The sequence below is a fragment of the Chelonoidis abingdonii genome, chromosome 3 (genome assembly GCF_003597395.2).
Source record: "Chelonoidis abingdonii isolate Lonesome George chromosome 3, CheloAbing_2.0, whole genome shotgun sequence".
Classification (NCBI taxonomy): Eukaryota; Metazoa; Chordata; order Testudines; family Testudinidae; genus Chelonoidis; species Chelonoidis abingdonii.
Window position 1 is genome coordinate 109,906,872 of NC_133771.1, and position 18,168 is coordinate 109,925,039.

An 18,168-nucleotide genomic window follows, 5' to 3' on the forward strand; every position below is an offset into this window, starting at 1 on the left:
GGCCAGTTCACCCTTTGACTTCAGTGAGGTTATAACTAGAATTAATTTGGCTTTAGCTTAATACATGATTTTGGTGAGATTTTAAATGCAGGAGACTCAAGAGTAATGGTTCAACAATAGTTGGTTCCACGCACATACATAATCTCAAATACTATTCATGTGTTTAAAATCTTTCATCATCAAGATAATACTATACCACCTTCCATCAAACTTGAAGTATTTTATTGGAATTAATTTAGCCTCTCAGCTTCCCTGTAAATTAGGAAGGTATAATCCTATGTTTTACAATAGATCAAGGAGAGCTGGCAAGCCCTATTCTAAGAATTTTGGTTTCCCTTCCCTAAATACAGCAGCTGTCGTAACATGCTGAAACTGTAGGGTTTATTTATACATCATTTTAGAAGCGTTCTTCCTCTTCTCATTACTTTTAACCTTGCCTAAGAGATGGACTCTCTCTTCCAAACCACCATATATGAGTTAGCTAGCTCTTCCATAGGAGAGATCAGGGACATGCACGATGTGGGCAAACAGTGCCCCACCCCCAAAAAATCAGCTCCCTTCCACCCTCTGAATCTCTTGGCTCCACTCCAAAGCCCTCTCCTGCACCCCCAAACCCCTCATCCCGAGCCCAACCCAAAAGCCCATACCCCTCTGATACCCAAACCCGCTGCCCCAGCCGCGTGAGAGTGAGGGAGGGTGGGGGAGAGTGAATGTAGTGGGTGGTGGGACAGCGCTAGGGTGTTCAGTTTTGTGTGACTAGAAAGTTGGCAACCCTAGGCAGCACATCCCTGGGAGAGATGTGTACAGATACTACATCACTTAGGAACACCAACTTGTATCTGCCCAGACCTCACTCATTTGGGATGAACATGAAGGGACCTGGAAGCCCTAAATAGCCAATAATGTCTAATTCTTATCTGAAAGGCTGCCATAGAGGCCATTAAGGCCTTTTTACATTACAGTCAGAAGGGTGCCCAGCCTGGGGGCGTGGAAGGTCTATGGGGACTTGCTTTTGAGATTTCACTGGATGTGATTTCCAGTGACGGTCATGGCGCTAGAGAACCCTACACGACCAGACTCGCCGCAACAGGCGCATCTCTGCAGAAGTGCCAGCCCGGCTCGGAAATGGTCCCGTTACCAATGCTCAGGGTAACCCCAACAGGTGGCCTGCTTCCGCGCATGGTAGCAAAGCTGCCGTTTAATCTGTCGCTCCGCTGCAGCGAGGGGGAATTGCGCTGTGCAAGTCAGGCTCCTTTACAGCCCCATCACCCTCGCGGGCCCGCCCCCTCCCATTTCATAACACGTCCAGTGACTGGCAGGTGCTGCACAGCCCCGCGGGGAGAGACACAGCGGGGTAGCACGGCCACCTCCAGTCCTTTGGGCCCAGCCCTTGGCCCCACCCTCGGCTGATCTCCGTGCAGGCCGGAGCTTGCATAACTCCAAGCCACCGCTCACAAGGCAGCCTGGACCAGCAGGGGCAGAAAACTGGTGGAACCCCGCGGGGAGCGTCTCCCGTGCGAGCCCCCAGGCGGCGCAGTGCGCATTACTTAGGGAAGGGCCCTTCGGAGCTGCTCCCAGGGCTGCCAGGGCGCCTGCACTGCACGGGTGGGCCAGCAGGCGAAGGGGCTGGGGCAAGGGGCCTACCCCCACCGTGCGGTGGGTGTGCCCAGCTTCCAGGGGTTATGAAACCTTGCCACCTGGCCCGCCCCCAAACAGCTGGCAGGCTCTGGTAGACGGGGGAGCCCACTGGGGAAGGACAGGGGGCACATTTGGGTGGAAACTGCTGAGGCAGGTGAGGAAGAAAGATGGTGCTGGGCAGGGCCGGCTGCCCCGGAATGGGGTAGGGGGAGAGGAAGAGAGAAGAGATGCTGAGCCCAGCCCTACCGCCATAGCTGGGTGGGTGAGGTGCACAGGGGGCTGAGTGCCCCCCTGCGGTTGGGGGCTCCAGGGGAAGGGGCTAGAAAAGCCCTACTAAGTTCACTCTGCCTTAATTTCTCCAGGATGCTGAAGCCCAACAAACAAGCTCTTGTTTCTGGGCTGGAGCTGCCTAAGGGTATGTCTACACTACGGAATAATTCCGAATTACATTAAACCAATTTTATAAAACAGATATTATACATTCGATTTCACGCAGCCACACTAGGCACAGTAATTCGGCAGTGTGCGTCCATGGTCCAAGGCTAGCGTCAATTTCTGGAGCGTTGCATTGTGGGTAGCTATTCCGTAGCTATCCCATAGTTCCCGCAGTCTCCCTCGCCCCTTGGAATTCTGGGTTGAATCGTTGTCGCAGGTGGTTCTGGGTAAATGTCGTCAGTCATTCCTTCCTCTGGGAAAACAAGAGCAGACAATCCTTTCGTGCCCTTTTTCCCTGGATTGCCCTGGCAGACGCCATAGCACAGCAACCATAGAGCCCATTCAGCTTTTTTTTTTTCTCCTCCAAGTCACCGTATGTGTACTGGATGCCACGGACAGAGGCGATACTCCAGCGCTACACAGCACCATTCATTTGCTTTTGCATGATAGCGGAGATGGTTACCAGTCGTTCTGTACCGTCTACTACCGAAGTAAACTGGCAATGAGCTCACTGTTCTCTCTCCCCCTCTGTACTGTCTACTGCTATCATGAGTGCCCCTGGCTGAGATCAGCCGGGGGCGCAAAAGCAAAACTGGGAATGACTCCCTGAGTCAATCGCTCCTTTATGGTTTCTAAAAATAGAGTCAGTCCTGCCTAGAATATGGGGCAAGTGTACTAGAGAACCAGTGTATCAGAGAGCACAGCTGCTCCGTGTCAGATCCCACAGAAATGATGAGCTACATGCCATTCACGGGGGGTGCCCCTGCAACAACCCCACCCGTTGCTTCCCTCCTCCCCCAACCTTCCTGGGCTACCATGGCAGTGTCCCCCCCATTTGTGTCATGAAGTTATAAAGAATGCAGGAATAAGAAACAGAGACTTGTTAGTGAGATAAAATGAGGGGGAGGCAGCCTCCCGGGGCTATGACAGTCCAGGCAGTACAGAATCTTTTCTTTACACATGAAAGGGAGGGGGCTGATGGAGCTCAGCCCCCAGTTGCTATGATGAAGACAGTTACCAGCCGTTCTGTACCATCTACTGGGAATGACCGGGAATCATTCCTATTTTTACCCAGGCGCCCCCGGCCAGCCTCACCTGAGGCCAGCCAGGAGCACTCACGGGCTGATGGCGACGACGGATATCAGTCATATTGTACCGTCTACCACCGGGGAGGGGGAGAGGAGCAGATACTGCTCTTCACTGCTGCAGCATCGCGTCTACCAGCAGCATTCAGTACACATAGGGTGACATTGAAAGAAGTCAAGAAATGATTTCTTTCCCTTTTCTTTCACGTGGTGGTGGTGGGGGAAAAAAACTGAGGAGCTGTTCCCTGAACCACGCCAGACACTGTGTTTGAACCTACAGACATTGGGAGCTCAGCCAAGAATGCAAATACTTTTCAGAGACTGCTGTGGACTGTGGGATAGCTGGAGTCCTCAGTACCCCCTCCATCCATGAGCGTCCATTTGAGTCTCTGGCTTCCCGTTACGCTTGTCACGCAGCGCTGTGTATCCTGGAGATTTTTTTTCAAACGCTTTGGCATTTCGTGTTCTGTAACGGAGCTCTGATACAACAGATTTGTCTCCCCATACAGCGATCAGATCTAGTATCTCCCGTACGGTCCATGCTGGAGCTCTTTTTGGATTTGAGACTGCATCGCCACCCGTGCTGATCAGAGCTCCACGCTGGGCAAACAGGAAATGTAATTCAAAAGTTCGCGGGGCTTTTCCTGTTTACCTGCCCACTGCATCCGAGTTCAGATTGCTGTCCAGAGCGGTCAGTGGTGCACTGTGGGATACCGCCTGGAGGCCAATAACGTCGATTTCCGTCCCACACTAACCCTAATCCAATATGTTTATATCGATTTTAGCGCTACTCCTCTTGTCGGGGAGGAGTACAGAAATCGATTTAAAGAGCCCTTTATATCGATATAAAGAGCATTGTGTGGACAGGTACAGCGTTAAATCGATTTAATGCTGTTTAAATTGATTTAAACGCGTAGTGTAGACCAGGCCTCAGTGGACAGTGGTACCAAGCCAGGTAAAATTCCTCTTAGCAAAAAGGAGAGGGGCCCCTGCTGTCTGCTAGAACACCCTACTGCTCACTCATTCATCTGCCTTCCTTTCTGGTCAAAAATGTCAGGCCTAGGTCTCCGCAAAATAGGGGGCATGACAGGAAGCTTGAGTTAAAGCACTTTAGCCCTAGTGCTTCAGAGAGCTGGGGAAATAAGTTTGATTAAAAAAAATAAAAATCAGACTGCAGGACTTCAAGTTGCTAGAACAGTTGACGTTCTGTGGGCTGTGTTATATAAAAGATGAGAAAAGCGGATCATAATGGGCTAAATGACTCATCTTCAGCTTGGGATAATCTTTGTGGAAAATGGGGGGCAATGGGGGCATGCAGAAGTCAACTTGGACAGGAATTTTAGTCATTTCCTGCTCACTAGAGAGGTACAAGATACCACAGTGTGGTAAGTAGGTTTTTGCAGTAGCTATGAGATGGTGACTTGCATAACCATTTTTTTATGCAATGCTGTAGTTCTGGGGTATTTGTTTCCACCTGCAAGTGGAGCCATGCAAGCCAATACTCTCCATGGTGTCAGGACTAGCTAGCTACTCCTCATGGATCAAAAAAGATACAGAAAACTAATCTAAAAGGTAATAATTTTGTATGTTTAAAATAAAATGCAAATAAACGCAGAACTTAAGGTTGCTGTAGCTACAGTAAGTACACCGATTGATTTAGGGTTATAATCAAAATTGTGTAAACAGAGGTTTCCTAAACCTAAAAATCAGTAGATCTACTTCTGTGGAATTCTTGGAAAGGCAAATAGTTGGTTTACACTTTTTGCTCTGGATTTGCAATCCCACTGTGACCTTTTGCTAACTAGAGTTGGAAAAGATGAAATTGTGGAGTTTTTATTTTGTGTTGCAGTTTGGTCAACAAAAATACACAGTATCTAAATACTTGTATTGCTTCCCATTATTGTAATGTCTGAAAGCTTGTCTAGAAGATGAACAGTTAGTGCACAGCAGACTGGGATGTAAATCTACCTTGCAGTAGCGTGCCATGCATTAAGTGTCCATGTGAACCCTCTTGCTATACATTAGAAGTTTCCTAGTGCACATTGACCTACACATGTTGCATAGCAGTGTAGATCAAAGCATACTAGGGTGTTTTTGGTGTTTAGCAGCAGGTCTGCACAGTTTGTGCATAGCAAGCTAGTGCAAGGTAGTTTTACAGGCCAGCCTGCCATGCATTAACTGTTCTTCTGTACAAGCTCTGAGAACCTCAAGTATTAATGAATTTATCTTCAATATCCCTGTAAGGTACAGCAGTACTACACCTATTTTACAGATAAGAAAAACTAAGAGGCAGACGCATTAAGTCATTTGCCCAACGTAATATGAGAAGTCAGTGAGCAGTATAGGATTTGAACTAAATCTCCCAAAGTTCCTGACACGAAGTAAATTAAGCTCTGGTCCTCCAAACACTTAAGTCACACACTTGTATGAGTAGTCCCACTGAAAACAAGATGTCTACTTCAATGAGAAAAGTTGTGCATATATTTGTGAGATCACAGCCTTAGATTGTTTAAGGTTTTCCACATTAATAGTGTAAGGCAGAGCCTGTCAAACTTTATGGCTGTCACAGTGGACTGGCTGATTAATAGCAGAAAGCTTTATGTCAAATAGGTTACTTTGGAATGCAAGTAATCATTGCGGTTGTGTCAGATCAGAGGTGGTCCAGTATTTGTGAGGGGAAGTGAGCCATGAGAGGTACTATGGTAAGATGTGGGTCAAAAAAAAATATTGGATCAGAAATTCAGATATATTAATGGTATCTGGTAAGTGAATTCCACCGCCGCGCCCCCCCCCCCCAAAGGTGAGTAACCTCATATTGTTCCTTTGACTTACTCACACAGCACACTAGACTACATTACATGTTAGGCTGTTCAAAAAAAAGTGGAGGCGTTCCTTTAAATTAGAAGTTTCAGGCTGTGACTTTACAGTAATTTCTCTTCGACTGAGTCAAAGCCCCACACAAACCACTAGGGGAATTTATTCTTTATTTTTCTTCACAAAGTGCTGTCAGACTAAAGTAAAGGAAGATTAAAATTGTTATGGTAATCTTGGGTTTGAGTTATAATAGTAAATAAGTTTTATTCCAGAGGGGGGTCATAAGGGTATTACATGGAGGATCACAAGCTATCAGCCTCCACCCCAAATCCTGCCTTGTCTCCAGCATTTATAATGGTGTAAAATATTTTTTAAAAAGTGTTTTTAATTTATAAGCAGGGGAGGTCTCACACAGAGGCTATGTGAAAGGGGTCACCAGTACAAAAGTTTGAGAACCACTGCTTTATTCCCTTTGTGTTCTTGCACATTATAATGTGCAACTTGGATAAATCAACAGAAAAATTTCCACATATTTCCTGACTTTTTAAAAATTTTTATAAAAATGTCATGTTTTGATCAGCAACACTGTTCCAAGCTTTGAGCAATAATTGGTCTCTCTCTTCTTACTAGTACCGAATCATTTTCCCCAGCAACATCAGGCTGGTTAATACTCCTCCCCCCTTTAAAAAAGTTAGATAAGGAAAGAAATACTAATGCTAAGCCTGTGGTGTAAAAATGAAGTTCTGTTTCTCTGAATTCCTAATCACTTATGCTCTGATCCCCATGTGAAGTGCTATTCTTGATAGTTTCGGGGGATTTTGGTTGTTTATAGGCTTCAGATTATGAAGTCCAGCAGTATGAATAAGCTAAATGGGTTGCCACTCCTGTTAAATCAATGGACTATGATTCAGCTGTCAGCACTGGCCTCATGAAGCTCTAACTATATTCAGGGCAAGAATGATAAAGGTAAGATGCTCTGGACTATACTTTTCAATAATTCAGCTTTTCTAACCTTTTGAAAGCTGAGTCCTCTTTCAGGAAAAGAGAGCCAGTCCCATCATTAAGGAACCCTACTATGTGATGGCAAAGGCTACACCTCTCTTAATCCATACATCTCCACTAGTCTTTTGTACTCCTTCCACACCTGACTTTGGGAATACTAGTGATTATGGTGTAGATCTTCTGTCTGCTTTGAGCAGTGAGTTAGTGAACAATTAAAGTAGCACCTGTGTTAGCAGCCATTGTTTCAGGCTCTGTGCAGACTCAGGGATTAGTCTCTATGAGTTAACAAACACTCTTTAGTGTTGAAAGGGATAACTGAGTTTTGTTTGTTTTTTTAAAGATTCTGGAGGACAGTTGGTCTTTCTGCACACCCATCTTGCAAACAGTCCCTCAATCCACCCAGGTGGATGCAGACTGTACACTTTAGGAAACACTTTAACACAGTGTCTTCTTTAGTACCTAAATTGCAATAAGCAGCATTTAAATGGGCTTTATTAAATCTCTCTTTATAGTGGGTATCGGAAAAATGAATACATTTAAATTATCTGGAATAGATCAAATACTAATACTAATAATAGGACATATACCTATCTCCTAGAACTGGAAGGGACCCTGAAAGGTCAGCAAATCCAGCCCCCTGCCTTCACTAGCAGGACCAAGTACTGATTTTTGCCCCAGATCCTTAAGTGGCCCCCTCAAGGACTGAACTCTCAGCCCTGCGTTTAGCAGGCCAATGCTTAAACCACTGAGCTATCCCCCCCAGACTAAATATCCTTAGTGCTACCAGGGGATCCTATCTCCATAAGCTTGGCTTCTGATTGATTGATGGCTGAATCTCTTTGTATTTTAAGCTATTGAAAAAGTAAATAAGTGACAAAACATTTTAAACATGTTATGCCCTATTACGGGGTTTACTTACCCCTGAGCAGCTCCTTGTGGTCGTGTCTGGGGATTAGCTCTGCCCAGTCTGATACCCCTTTTGTTTGCCTGCCCTATGGTGTCTCTCAGTGGAAACAGATTACTCCTTGGGGACTTGGCCCTCTGGCCAGGTTACTGTAATCTTCTTTTTCCAGGGAAACAAAGATGCACTTTCCCAATGGCCAGAAGGAGAACCCAGGCATATCCACTGCCCCAGGTTCAGGTTCAGGTCCAGAGACCCTCTGCCTAGCAGCCATGGTCCACTCATGCTCTGACTTTGTTGCTATTTCCCTGGACTCTTTCCTAGTTTACTTTCCCAGCTTCTGTTCTCCCCTGGGGGCAGCGGTGCTCACTCCACAGCTTCTTTACTCCCCCTCCCCCCCACAGTCTGGTGAAATTCTGTAGTCCAAGGCAGGATCCTAGGTTTAACTATCTCCCTAAACAGCCTCTTTATCTCTTGCCAACACCCTTCTTTAGACAGTGACTGCAGAGCTCCTCCTTGTAGCTGTGTCTGACCATCAACTTCCCCTCTTTATAAGCCTAGCCCAGCTCCTCCCCCATCTGGGCTTCATCAGCCATCATCAGTCCCTGGCTTCCCTCCAGGTGCAGCCTAATAGAGTTAATTGGCCTGTCTTACCTCTTCAGGCCTTGTGTGGGGGATAGATACCCCACCACATGCACTAACAATTGTAATTTTTTCCAAAAGAAATTGTTGGCATTATTGGATAATTCTGAGTAAAAGTGTTAGTAGTAAATCCCAATTACTTTCCCTCTAGTATGTCTTGATCATATCATTTGTCCTTTTTGTTTTGCAAGCTGCTTGAAGTGAGTTTAATTTATAAGGGGGGTTGCAGTCAGAAGGGTGTTGTGTAGAAGAGGTCATCAATACAGAAGTTTGAGAACCACTGTCCTAAGGCATAAAAACCAACATAGTAGGGTTCCTTTTATAAGTCAGGATAGCTGAGAGGAGATAAGCTTATGGCTTTTATAAAACAAACCCCCCCACCCTTACACCCTGAATACTCTAACAACAACAACAGGGAAGAGAGGCATTCAGCACATTAATGCATCTAAATTTACCCTACCTTCTTCCCCACCCCCACTTCAAAAGCCCTTCCACATCCACTTGTTACGCCATTCACAATACCCACAGTGTTCCACTAGAAGTGGGGCCAAGGTGGAGGAAAGTAAGTGTCTTTCTTTAAGATATAAGGTGATAAATCACAAGCTGTACTCACTGCTAGTAGCATCTCCTCCTGGTGACTACCTCTTGCCAGGTGCTGCCATTGTGTCTGCCTGGTTTCTTTCATCTTGTAGCCCCTATCACTCCTGAAGCTGCAGCTTTCTGTACAAGGGTTGGTCCTTCAGCCAGATCGCTAAGGTCCTCCCCTTCTAGGCAATTTAAAGTCCTTCCAAATGGTGACTTCACAGTGGCTGGTAGGGGAACCCTGCCCTATCCTCTACATTAGGTTCAAGCCCATGAACCCTGTAACAAAAGCCAAGGTCTGTACAGTCCTATCCCTAGCTACTGTTTCCCCTAGGTTTCTACCTACTTATCTGGCTTCCCCCTCTTTCTGAGTTTACAGGCCCATGTGCCCTCCTCCAACGGAGTGATAGTAGACTACTGTCTTACAAGCCCCTTGCTGCTCACAGCTCTTGGGCTTTCTGCAGGCCCCTCCTGCTCCTGTCCAGCTGAGCCCATTTCCAATGAGTGGCCTGCTCCCTGCCTCTTTCAGGTGCAGCCTGGGCAGTTAATTGGCCTGCCTAGCCACTTCAACTTCTCCAGCCCTGTGGAGGAGGGGCACCCCATCACAGTGATATTTCTCAAAACTCTTATACCCCCTGGAGAGAGAGACTCCCCACAACCAGGCCTTTATAACTGAAAACAAAATAGTTAAATGCCTCCTCTCTAGTAGTCTGGTTTCAGCAGATGCTGAAGTGTTCCAGCCCACTGCATATTGATACATCAAAGCTATGGGAGCTGCTCATGTGACTTTAGAACCTGGAAATTAGTTTGAAACCACTGATGGGCTGAATGTTCCTCTTCCCCACTGTTATTTTGGGGGCATTCATCAGTGATTGACATGTAGTTTATTTTTGATACACAGTTACTAATTATTTCACTCTGCAGCCCAGAACCTATACAAAGGTCATATATAGCTGGTGGTGCTCACTTTTAGGGCAGCTGCACATGATTTTTATAAAACAGCCAGAGTGCACAGGGCATTTCCTACCAAATTATGAGGAGTTAAACTTTGAACCTAAAACTACTTGATTGTGGTCTGAAAAAAGTTAGGCTTCATTGTGTTTTTGTACTCCATAGTTTTTTGTTTAAATTTTGAGTTTTTTTTAAAAAAAAGCTGTCTGCAAGATAACCTCTTGATAGCAAGTACTGAATAGTCCAAGACTATGGGTATGTATACACTGCAGTTGAGAGAGAACCTCCCAGCCTGGAAAGAGAGGCTGACACTAGCATGATAAAAATAGCTGTGTGGACACTGTGGCTCTAGCCATCTGAGCTCAAGCCTAGGGGGACCCAAGCCTGCACCAGAGCCATAACATCGACACAATTATTTTTAGTTTGGTAGCTCAAGTATTTGCCTTGGCTGGAGGTTTGCTTCCAGCTGCAGTGTAGACATAAAGCAGCATGTATAGACATTGCACAACCCCCAGTCAGGTTTAAATAACTGTGTAGATGGTGAGGCACTGCTTAGGGGAGTATATACACACCAAAAGCCTTAGGCTACGTACCCTACATGGTTCTCTGCATACCCAAGCAGTATACGCTGCTGTTTTTAGCAGTGTAGGTCCTGCTGCCTCGCCACTGCCAGAGCTTTTCCCTGCCCCCAAGGCAAGCTCCACCAGTGGGGAAAGGATCTGGCCGAGGGAGGCGGTGAAGAAAGGTTCAGAAGCCTTTCACTGCTGCCTCCCCTCTGCCAGAGCCTTCCACAGTGTGGATGCAGTCAGCTCTATGTACCCTTCATGCCGCTGCAAGCATAGACAAGGCTTAAGAGGTTTGGTCTGTAGTAGTGGAATGTTAACAATTGAAACAAAGGAATCTGCTGCATACAAGTAGAAATTTGCCATTATGCATTTTCTTTAAAAATTGTTACAGGCAGACAAGATAATCCAAATACAATGCAACAATAGAAAAAACTCATATGAATTAAAACTACCTTTTATTAAATATAAATCAAAGGCAAACTTTGATAAAGCCACCAATGTGCTCTCTCTTTCTTGACACACATTATTTGACCTGAGATTTGTGACAGAGCAGGGAACTGTTGCTTATTTGCCTCTGATAGGGATGAAGATAGAGATGACGGCTCCAGTAACATGCCATGTGGAACGTGGTGCAGGCCCATTCTGTGAGTCTACTATTACAGTCTCTTTTTATATACCATCTGACATCAAGCTAATCCACCTAAGCCATCAGTCAGATATTTTCATTGAAAACAGACCAGAAATGATTGTATTATTGTATTAACTAACTACTGCAACTCTGCAAAGTACAGATAATAAATCTGTGTGCACAAGACAGCTTATACATGATCAAAAATGTTTTAGTTCTCAAAAGAAGAGGTAGTCCTGGCACTTTTTGTAAAAATATAGCAACGCAATGTGATATCCTTCAGCTAAACTGTGGCTGCCACCTTGTGGCAGTCAGTTGATGAATAACATGGTGCATGCACATGCTTTATTGAATGAGTAATTCACTTTATACTAGCAATGGGGTCCCCAAACTTTTCATGGTCATGGCCCCCCATACCTTGTCCATCCTCACTCCCCGGGAGCTGGGGCTAGGAGTGGGGCACAGACAGGAGTAAGGGAGCCGAGGCTGGAGCCCAGTCTGAGGCTGGGAGCAGGGCCAGGAATGGAGCTGCAGTTAAGGGCAAGGTTGGGGCTGGGAGCAGACCACAGCTGGGAGTGAGGCTAGGGCCAGAAGCAGAGCCCCTGCTGGGCCACAGTAAGGTTTGTGGCCAGATGTGAAGCCGTAGCTGGGAGCTAGGGCTGCAAATAGGGTCAGGGCTGAAGCAGAGCTGGGAGGCGCTTCCTCCCCCACCACCACATGGGGACTGGCCCAGGGCTGCCCCGCCCCCCACCAACGTTCCTCCATGACATACCCCACAGTTTGGGGACCACTGTACTAGCCTGTAATTCAGTCCAAATCTCTGTATCCTCATACCTTTTTCACATGAGCCCAGTAAGTATAATTAGTATACAGAAGTCACATGTCCTGAAAATATTTTGTTGAACATCCCTAGATGGAGATCATCTTGCATTCTTTTAAATTTTTTTTATATTTTACTGTATATTAATGAAAACATCATGAAAGACATGGGATTGGAAAAAACCCTGTACTTTTAAAACAGTTAAGAATATATGTTCAAGTATACAGCAAAATGTTAATTGATGAATTTCCCCACGCCAAATCTAAACCAAAACAAGTTGTTCTAAGACAAAGTGAACTTTCAAGCATAAAGTAACTAACTTCATTTTCCATGTAAGCTTCAGGTAGTATTTTTCCATAGTTACAAACTCCTGAAAATGAAAATTTAATGAGTGCTGGGGAAATTGTCCCATCCCTGTTCTTGACCATTAATCCAGGGTGTTCAAACCACGTTCCTTGGAATTTTGCTTTTCACAGTGGCACTCTCAGGACATCAAGTCAACACTCTTTACAAGTGCAAAACAAGGCATGTGGTCATACATTTTACTAGTTTTGCACCAAGAACAGCAGCTCTCATACAGGTCTGAAGATACCCCATTTTCCCATTGGTAAAGTCTGTTACTGTGAAATTATTTTAAAGGAAGTTGCAGAAGCTTCATCATTTGAAACAAACAGAACTGGACAAAGTACTAGAAAACAGGCTGCAGGGAACAGTCCCTGAAAGGGTTGAACTATATGGTTTCAAAAGATCACTGCTGGCCTATGCCGGATTTAGACAAGCAGTATAGAGAACAACCTTAGATTTATCAGTGATAAGCTTTTTTCATGTTCTCGTGCTGTTTATTATTGACAGGTCTTTTGAAGGATATTCCAGTGCCACAAAGAACCAAGAAGAACTAGCAGAAAGGTTGAAGCGGGATGGGAAAGTGTTTGATGAAAAGGTCTATTATACTGCTGGCTATGATAGCCCTTTTAAATTGCTTAATAGACACAATGAGGTGTGGCTTATCAAGAGAAATGGAAACCCCAGCCATTAAGAATAGGAAACAAAATGCTTTTTTGAGAGACAAAAGTTCAGTTTATTCAGATATTTTTTTTTTGCCTGGGAATTGTAAGTAATTTATTTTATTTTTTTAACATCTAGACAGATTATAATCTATCAGATTTCAAATGTGCCTCTTCTAGAATGACACTACAACTTTCCCCATTCTGTCAATGGTATGAGACTGGTCACACTTCCAGTTAGAGTAGAAAGCCATGAAATTTTCCCCATTTTCCTTCCATTTCACACCATGTTCCCTATTTCCCTCCCCTTAAAATCCATCTAGCACACACCTAGAGAGGTTGCTACAGCATAACACAAGGAACTCTTCCTGTGTATTCTGTGGCCACACTCTTTACTGCAGACCCTATCTCTCACCACAGAGCTGGGCTCCACAATAAACTTTTATTTAAAAAAAAAAAAAATCTGTATCTGCAATGGTCGTGTAGAAAACAAGAACTTAGTGTCTTTGCAGCCAGCAGGAAAACAACAACTGAGGTTTGAGTGGCCTCAGTCATCTCAGTGGGTTATTACCTCAAAGATGACACTTTAAATATCAATATTAACTATTTCAGTGCTAACAGAACTTTAGCACTATCATATAATCATAGGACTGGAAGGGACCTCGAGAGGTCATCTAGTCCAGTCCCCTGCCCTCAAGACAGGCCTAAGTGTTATCTACTAGGCTGTTGACTGGAGGAGCTGAGTTTGAACTTCGACAGCATATAGTGTGCCAGCACTGGACTGACAGTCCATTTTTATAAACCTTAATTTGTTGCTTATGATAGTTGCTGTATTGGCAGCAGCAAGGACAGGAAGTCATCTCGCCCCAGTGCAGGGCAAACTAATCTGTACTACCCTGCCAATGCCTGACTAATCCTACTGTCTATTTAATCCTGGGCCTCTATGCCAAATCTGCCAGCAAGGATGCCTGGTATTGAGAATTACTGTGTTGGCACCTGTGAATTGTGGACGTTTCTTCACTGCAAGTTCAGCCGAGACCACTTACACGTTTCTTGTTGGCCACTGAATAGCTATCATATGGTAACAGCTTTATACTTGTTAGAGTACAGGATAGTGATACAACATACCCACACCTCGATAGTAATAGTTTGGTTATTTTTAGCCTCAAAGCCTCCAATATTTGCCTTTTGAAATACATTGTTTGCTTTATGGTACTAGTCCAGGCACTTATATATAATATATATGTTAGTATATTCAAGTAATATCAATGGTTACCTTTTCTTTTTACACTAGGACTGATATATACTTCCATGGTGACTACTGATGCATTGACTTTAAAAGCTTTTATCCTTTGACTATATTATCAGTCCAAATTAGCAAAAGTATGCAAGGCAATTCACCATCCTTAAGTCAGCACGTTGTTGCAGTCTCCTGTTTTAGGAGAGCTGATTAGGACTGGCTTTAGAATCCATGAAAGGTGCTTCTAAACTGACAAAAAGTAGCTGCATGAAACTAGAAGCTCCCGCTAACCCTAGAATCTTCATGCTCTCACATTTTAAAAAATGAATCACTGTTCCAGAAGTTAATTTCACTTAAAGTAAAATAACAGATATTTTTGTTTAAAACCATGCTTGTACAGGGTCCTTTCCAAGCAAATTAGACACCTTAAGTTCTGCCCTGAGGAGTTTACAATTTATATTAGACTGACAATGAAGAGACCATGGCAGAAAAGGGGATGGGCAGGAGACAACAGAAAATAATAGAAAGGGATTGCTGCAGCTGCATTATTTTTTTGCAGAGAGAAGATCAGATAAGCCTATTTTGTTTCACTTCGTTTGCTATACTTTTTTTTTCCAATTTAAATTTCTGAGTTTCCTGAGCTTTTTAGCGTTCCTAAAATTGTTATTGCCACAGACACAGTAAAAAACGATTACCCACCTTTTAGTAACTGTTGTTCTTTGAGATGTGTTGTTCATGTCCATTAAAAGTAAGTGGGTGCACGCCACGTGCATGCCAGCTGGAAGATTTTCCCCTAGCAGCGTCTGTAGGCTTGGCCCGGGTGCCCCATGGAGTGGCGCCACCACGGCGCCCTATAAAGGGGCCCACCGACCCTCCACCCCCTCGGTTCCTTCTTGCTGACACTCCGACAGAGGGGCAGGAGGGTGGGTGTTGGAATGGACATGAACAACACATCTCGAAGAACAACAGTTACTAAAAGGTGGGTAACCATTTTTTCTTCTTCGAGTGGTTGTTCATGTCCATTCAAAGTAGGTGACTCACAAGCCTAACTTTAGGAGGAGGGGTCGGAGACCACTGCTAACTGGAGTACTGCGTGACTGAAGGCTGCATCATCCCTAGCCTGGTGCGTGATGGCATAGTGAGATGAGAACGTGTGGATGGAGGACCACGTGGCCGCTCTACAAATCTCCTGAGTCAGAACCTGAGCCAGGAACGGCGCAGAGAAGGCCTGCACCCTAGTGGAGTGGGCCGTGACTGGAGGGACAGGGATCTTAGCTATACGGTAGCATTCCCGGATGCAGGTCATGATCCACAAAGAGATTCGCTGAGAGGAGACCGGGAGCCTGTCCATACCCTTGAGGAAACGCCCAACCAGTGGGTTCGCAAACACCGAGGCACCCCCCTCTCCCTGATGAAAAGCGGAAATGGCCGCCAAATGAATGCAAATGGAGGAAGATAGAATGCTGTCAGGTGAGTGGCATTGTGAATGCAGAAATCCCACAGCATGAGGGCTTCCCTGCAGAGGGGAGAGGAGCGTGCACCCCCGTTTGTTGATATAAAAGACTGCCGCTGTGTTGTCCGAAAGGACTGAAACACACCTGCAGGCCAGGTGAGACTGGAAGGTCAAACACGCCAGGCGGACCACTCTCAGCTCCCTGACATTGATATGCAACTTGAGGTCCCCCAGCGACCACAAGTCCTGCGTCCTGAGGCGTCCCAGGTGCGCTCCCCAACCTCGATCTGAGGCGTCTGTCACCAGGGAGAGGGAGACGGAGGGCTGCAGGGCAGCAAAGGAGACACCCATGCAGACTTCCTGCGGGTTGAGCCACCACTGTAGCGAGCTCAGCACCAAGCGGGGAACGGACACCACTGAGTCCAGGGGGTCCTTGACCGGGCGATAAACTGTCGCCAGCTAGGACTGCAGAGAGCAAAGCCGGAGTCTGGCGTGGACGACCACGTAGGTGCATGCCGCCATGTGGCCTAACAGCCAGAGGCAAACTTGTGCTGTGGTAACCGGGGCGCAATACAGTGTGAGGATGAGCTTGGAAATTGCATGGAACCTGGACTCCGGCAGATACACTTTGGCGTGTGTGGAGTCCAGAACCGCTCCTATGAACTCTATTCGTTGCGTCAGAGGTAGAGTGGATTTGGCTTCGTTCAAGAGGAGGCCAAGATCGAGAAAGGTCCGCCTGATGAACAACACCTGGGTCTCTACCTGCTCCTTGGAGCGGCCCTTTACGAGCCAGTCATCCAGGTAGGGGAATACCTGGATGCCCCGCCTGTGCAGGAAGGCTGCGACGACCGCCATGCACTTCGTGAAGACCCTGGGAGCAGCTGACAGGCCAAATGGGAGCACCGTGAACTGCAGATGGACGTCGGCCACGACGAACCTGAGGTACCGACGGTGCCGTGGAATTATGGCAATGTGGAAATAGGTGTCCTTTAAGTTGAGGGCGGCATACCAATCTCCTGGATCCAGGGAGGGGATGATCGAGGACAGGTAGACCATGCGGAACTTGAGTTTTCTCACAAACTTATTCAGCTGCCGGAAGTCTAGGATGGGTCTCAGGTCCCCTTTTGCCTTCGGTATGAGGTAATACCGGGAGTAGAAGCCTTTGCCCCTGAGCTCCCGCAGGACTTCCTCCACCACCCCTGCCTCCATGAGGGACTTCACTTCTTGAATTAGAAGTTGCTCGTCAGAAGGGTCCCTGAAGAGGGACGGGGAGGGGGGTTAGTGGGGCAGAAGGGAGGAGAGCTGGATAGAATACCCTCTTGTCTACCATGCGGAGCACCCATTTGTCTGACGTAATTTGGGACCAGGCATGGCAGAAGTGGGACAGACGTGACCCAAAGGTAGGGGTGGAAGGATCCAGAGTCTCGATTGGTAGGTTGCCCTCCACCATACAATAAAATAGGGAGTCTGGGTCCAAATGGTGGTCTCAACTGGCCAGACGCCTGGCCGGAGGGGTGGCGCTGGTGACGTCTCCTGCCATTTCTGCCCCACCTGCGCCCCGGCTCCTGGCAAGCCTGTGGCTGGTATGGGCGAGTACTTCTGCGGCCTAAATTGTCTGCGCTGGGTTGCGGGAGTATGCAAGCACAGCGAGCGAAGCGTGGCCCTCGAGTCCTTTAAGCTATGGAGACGTTTGTCCGTTTTCTCCGAAAACGGCATCTGCCCTTCGAAGGGGAGGTCTTGAATCATCTGCTGGACCTCATAGGGCAGGCCTGAGACCTGGAACCAGGCTCCCCGCCGCATGAGCAGGCCTGCGGCCAGGGTGCGCGAGGCTGAGTCCGCCGCATCCAAGGCAGCCTGGAGGAAGCCTCGAGAGATCAGTTTGCCCTCCTCCACTAGGACCGAAAACTCTGATCTCGAGTCCTGGGGAAGGAGCTCCGCAAACTTTGACATGGCTGAACACGTATTGTGGCCATATCAGCTTACTATTGCCTGTTGATTGGCAATGCGGAGTTGGAGTCTGCCGTGGAGTACACCTTTCTACCAAAGAGCTCAAGTCTTTTTGCATCCCTGCTCTTCGGTGTTGACCCCTGAAACTCTTGACGCTCCCGCTGGTTAGCTGCATCTACTACCAGCGAGTCCGGGGGAGGTGTTCGTGCCCTTTAGAGGGGACGAAGTAGCGCCGCTCCGTCCTCTTGGCAGTAGGGGCCAATGAGGCTGGTGTTTGCCACAGGGTGTGGGACGTATCCGCTATAGTCTTTATCAGTGGGAGGGCCACCCTGGTTGGCCCTGAGGGGGCCAGAATGTCCACTACAGGGTCTGCGTCCACCTCGATCTCCTCCACTTGGATTGCGAGGCTTTGAGCTGCTCGCCGAAGCAACTGTTGGAGGATTTGAGTGTCCTCTAGGGC

At 46.7% G+C, this 18,168-nt stretch overlaps 1 protein-coding gene across 1 annotated transcript; it reads left to right on the plus strand.

The window, feature by feature from the left end:
- Nucleotides 1-5,845: 5,845 nt before the first annotated feature.
- Nucleotides 5,846-13,169, plus strand: HEBP2 (heme binding protein 2). The gene is given in 5 exon segments (XM_032770918.2): nucleotides 5,846-5,860; nucleotides 6,805-6,908; nucleotides 6,910-6,938; nucleotides 11,198-11,372; nucleotides 12,917-13,169. Coding segments are annotated over 5 exon segments (507 nt in total). The 3' UTR covers nucleotides 13,101-13,169.
- Nucleotides 13,170-18,168: the final 4,999 nt, after the last annotated feature.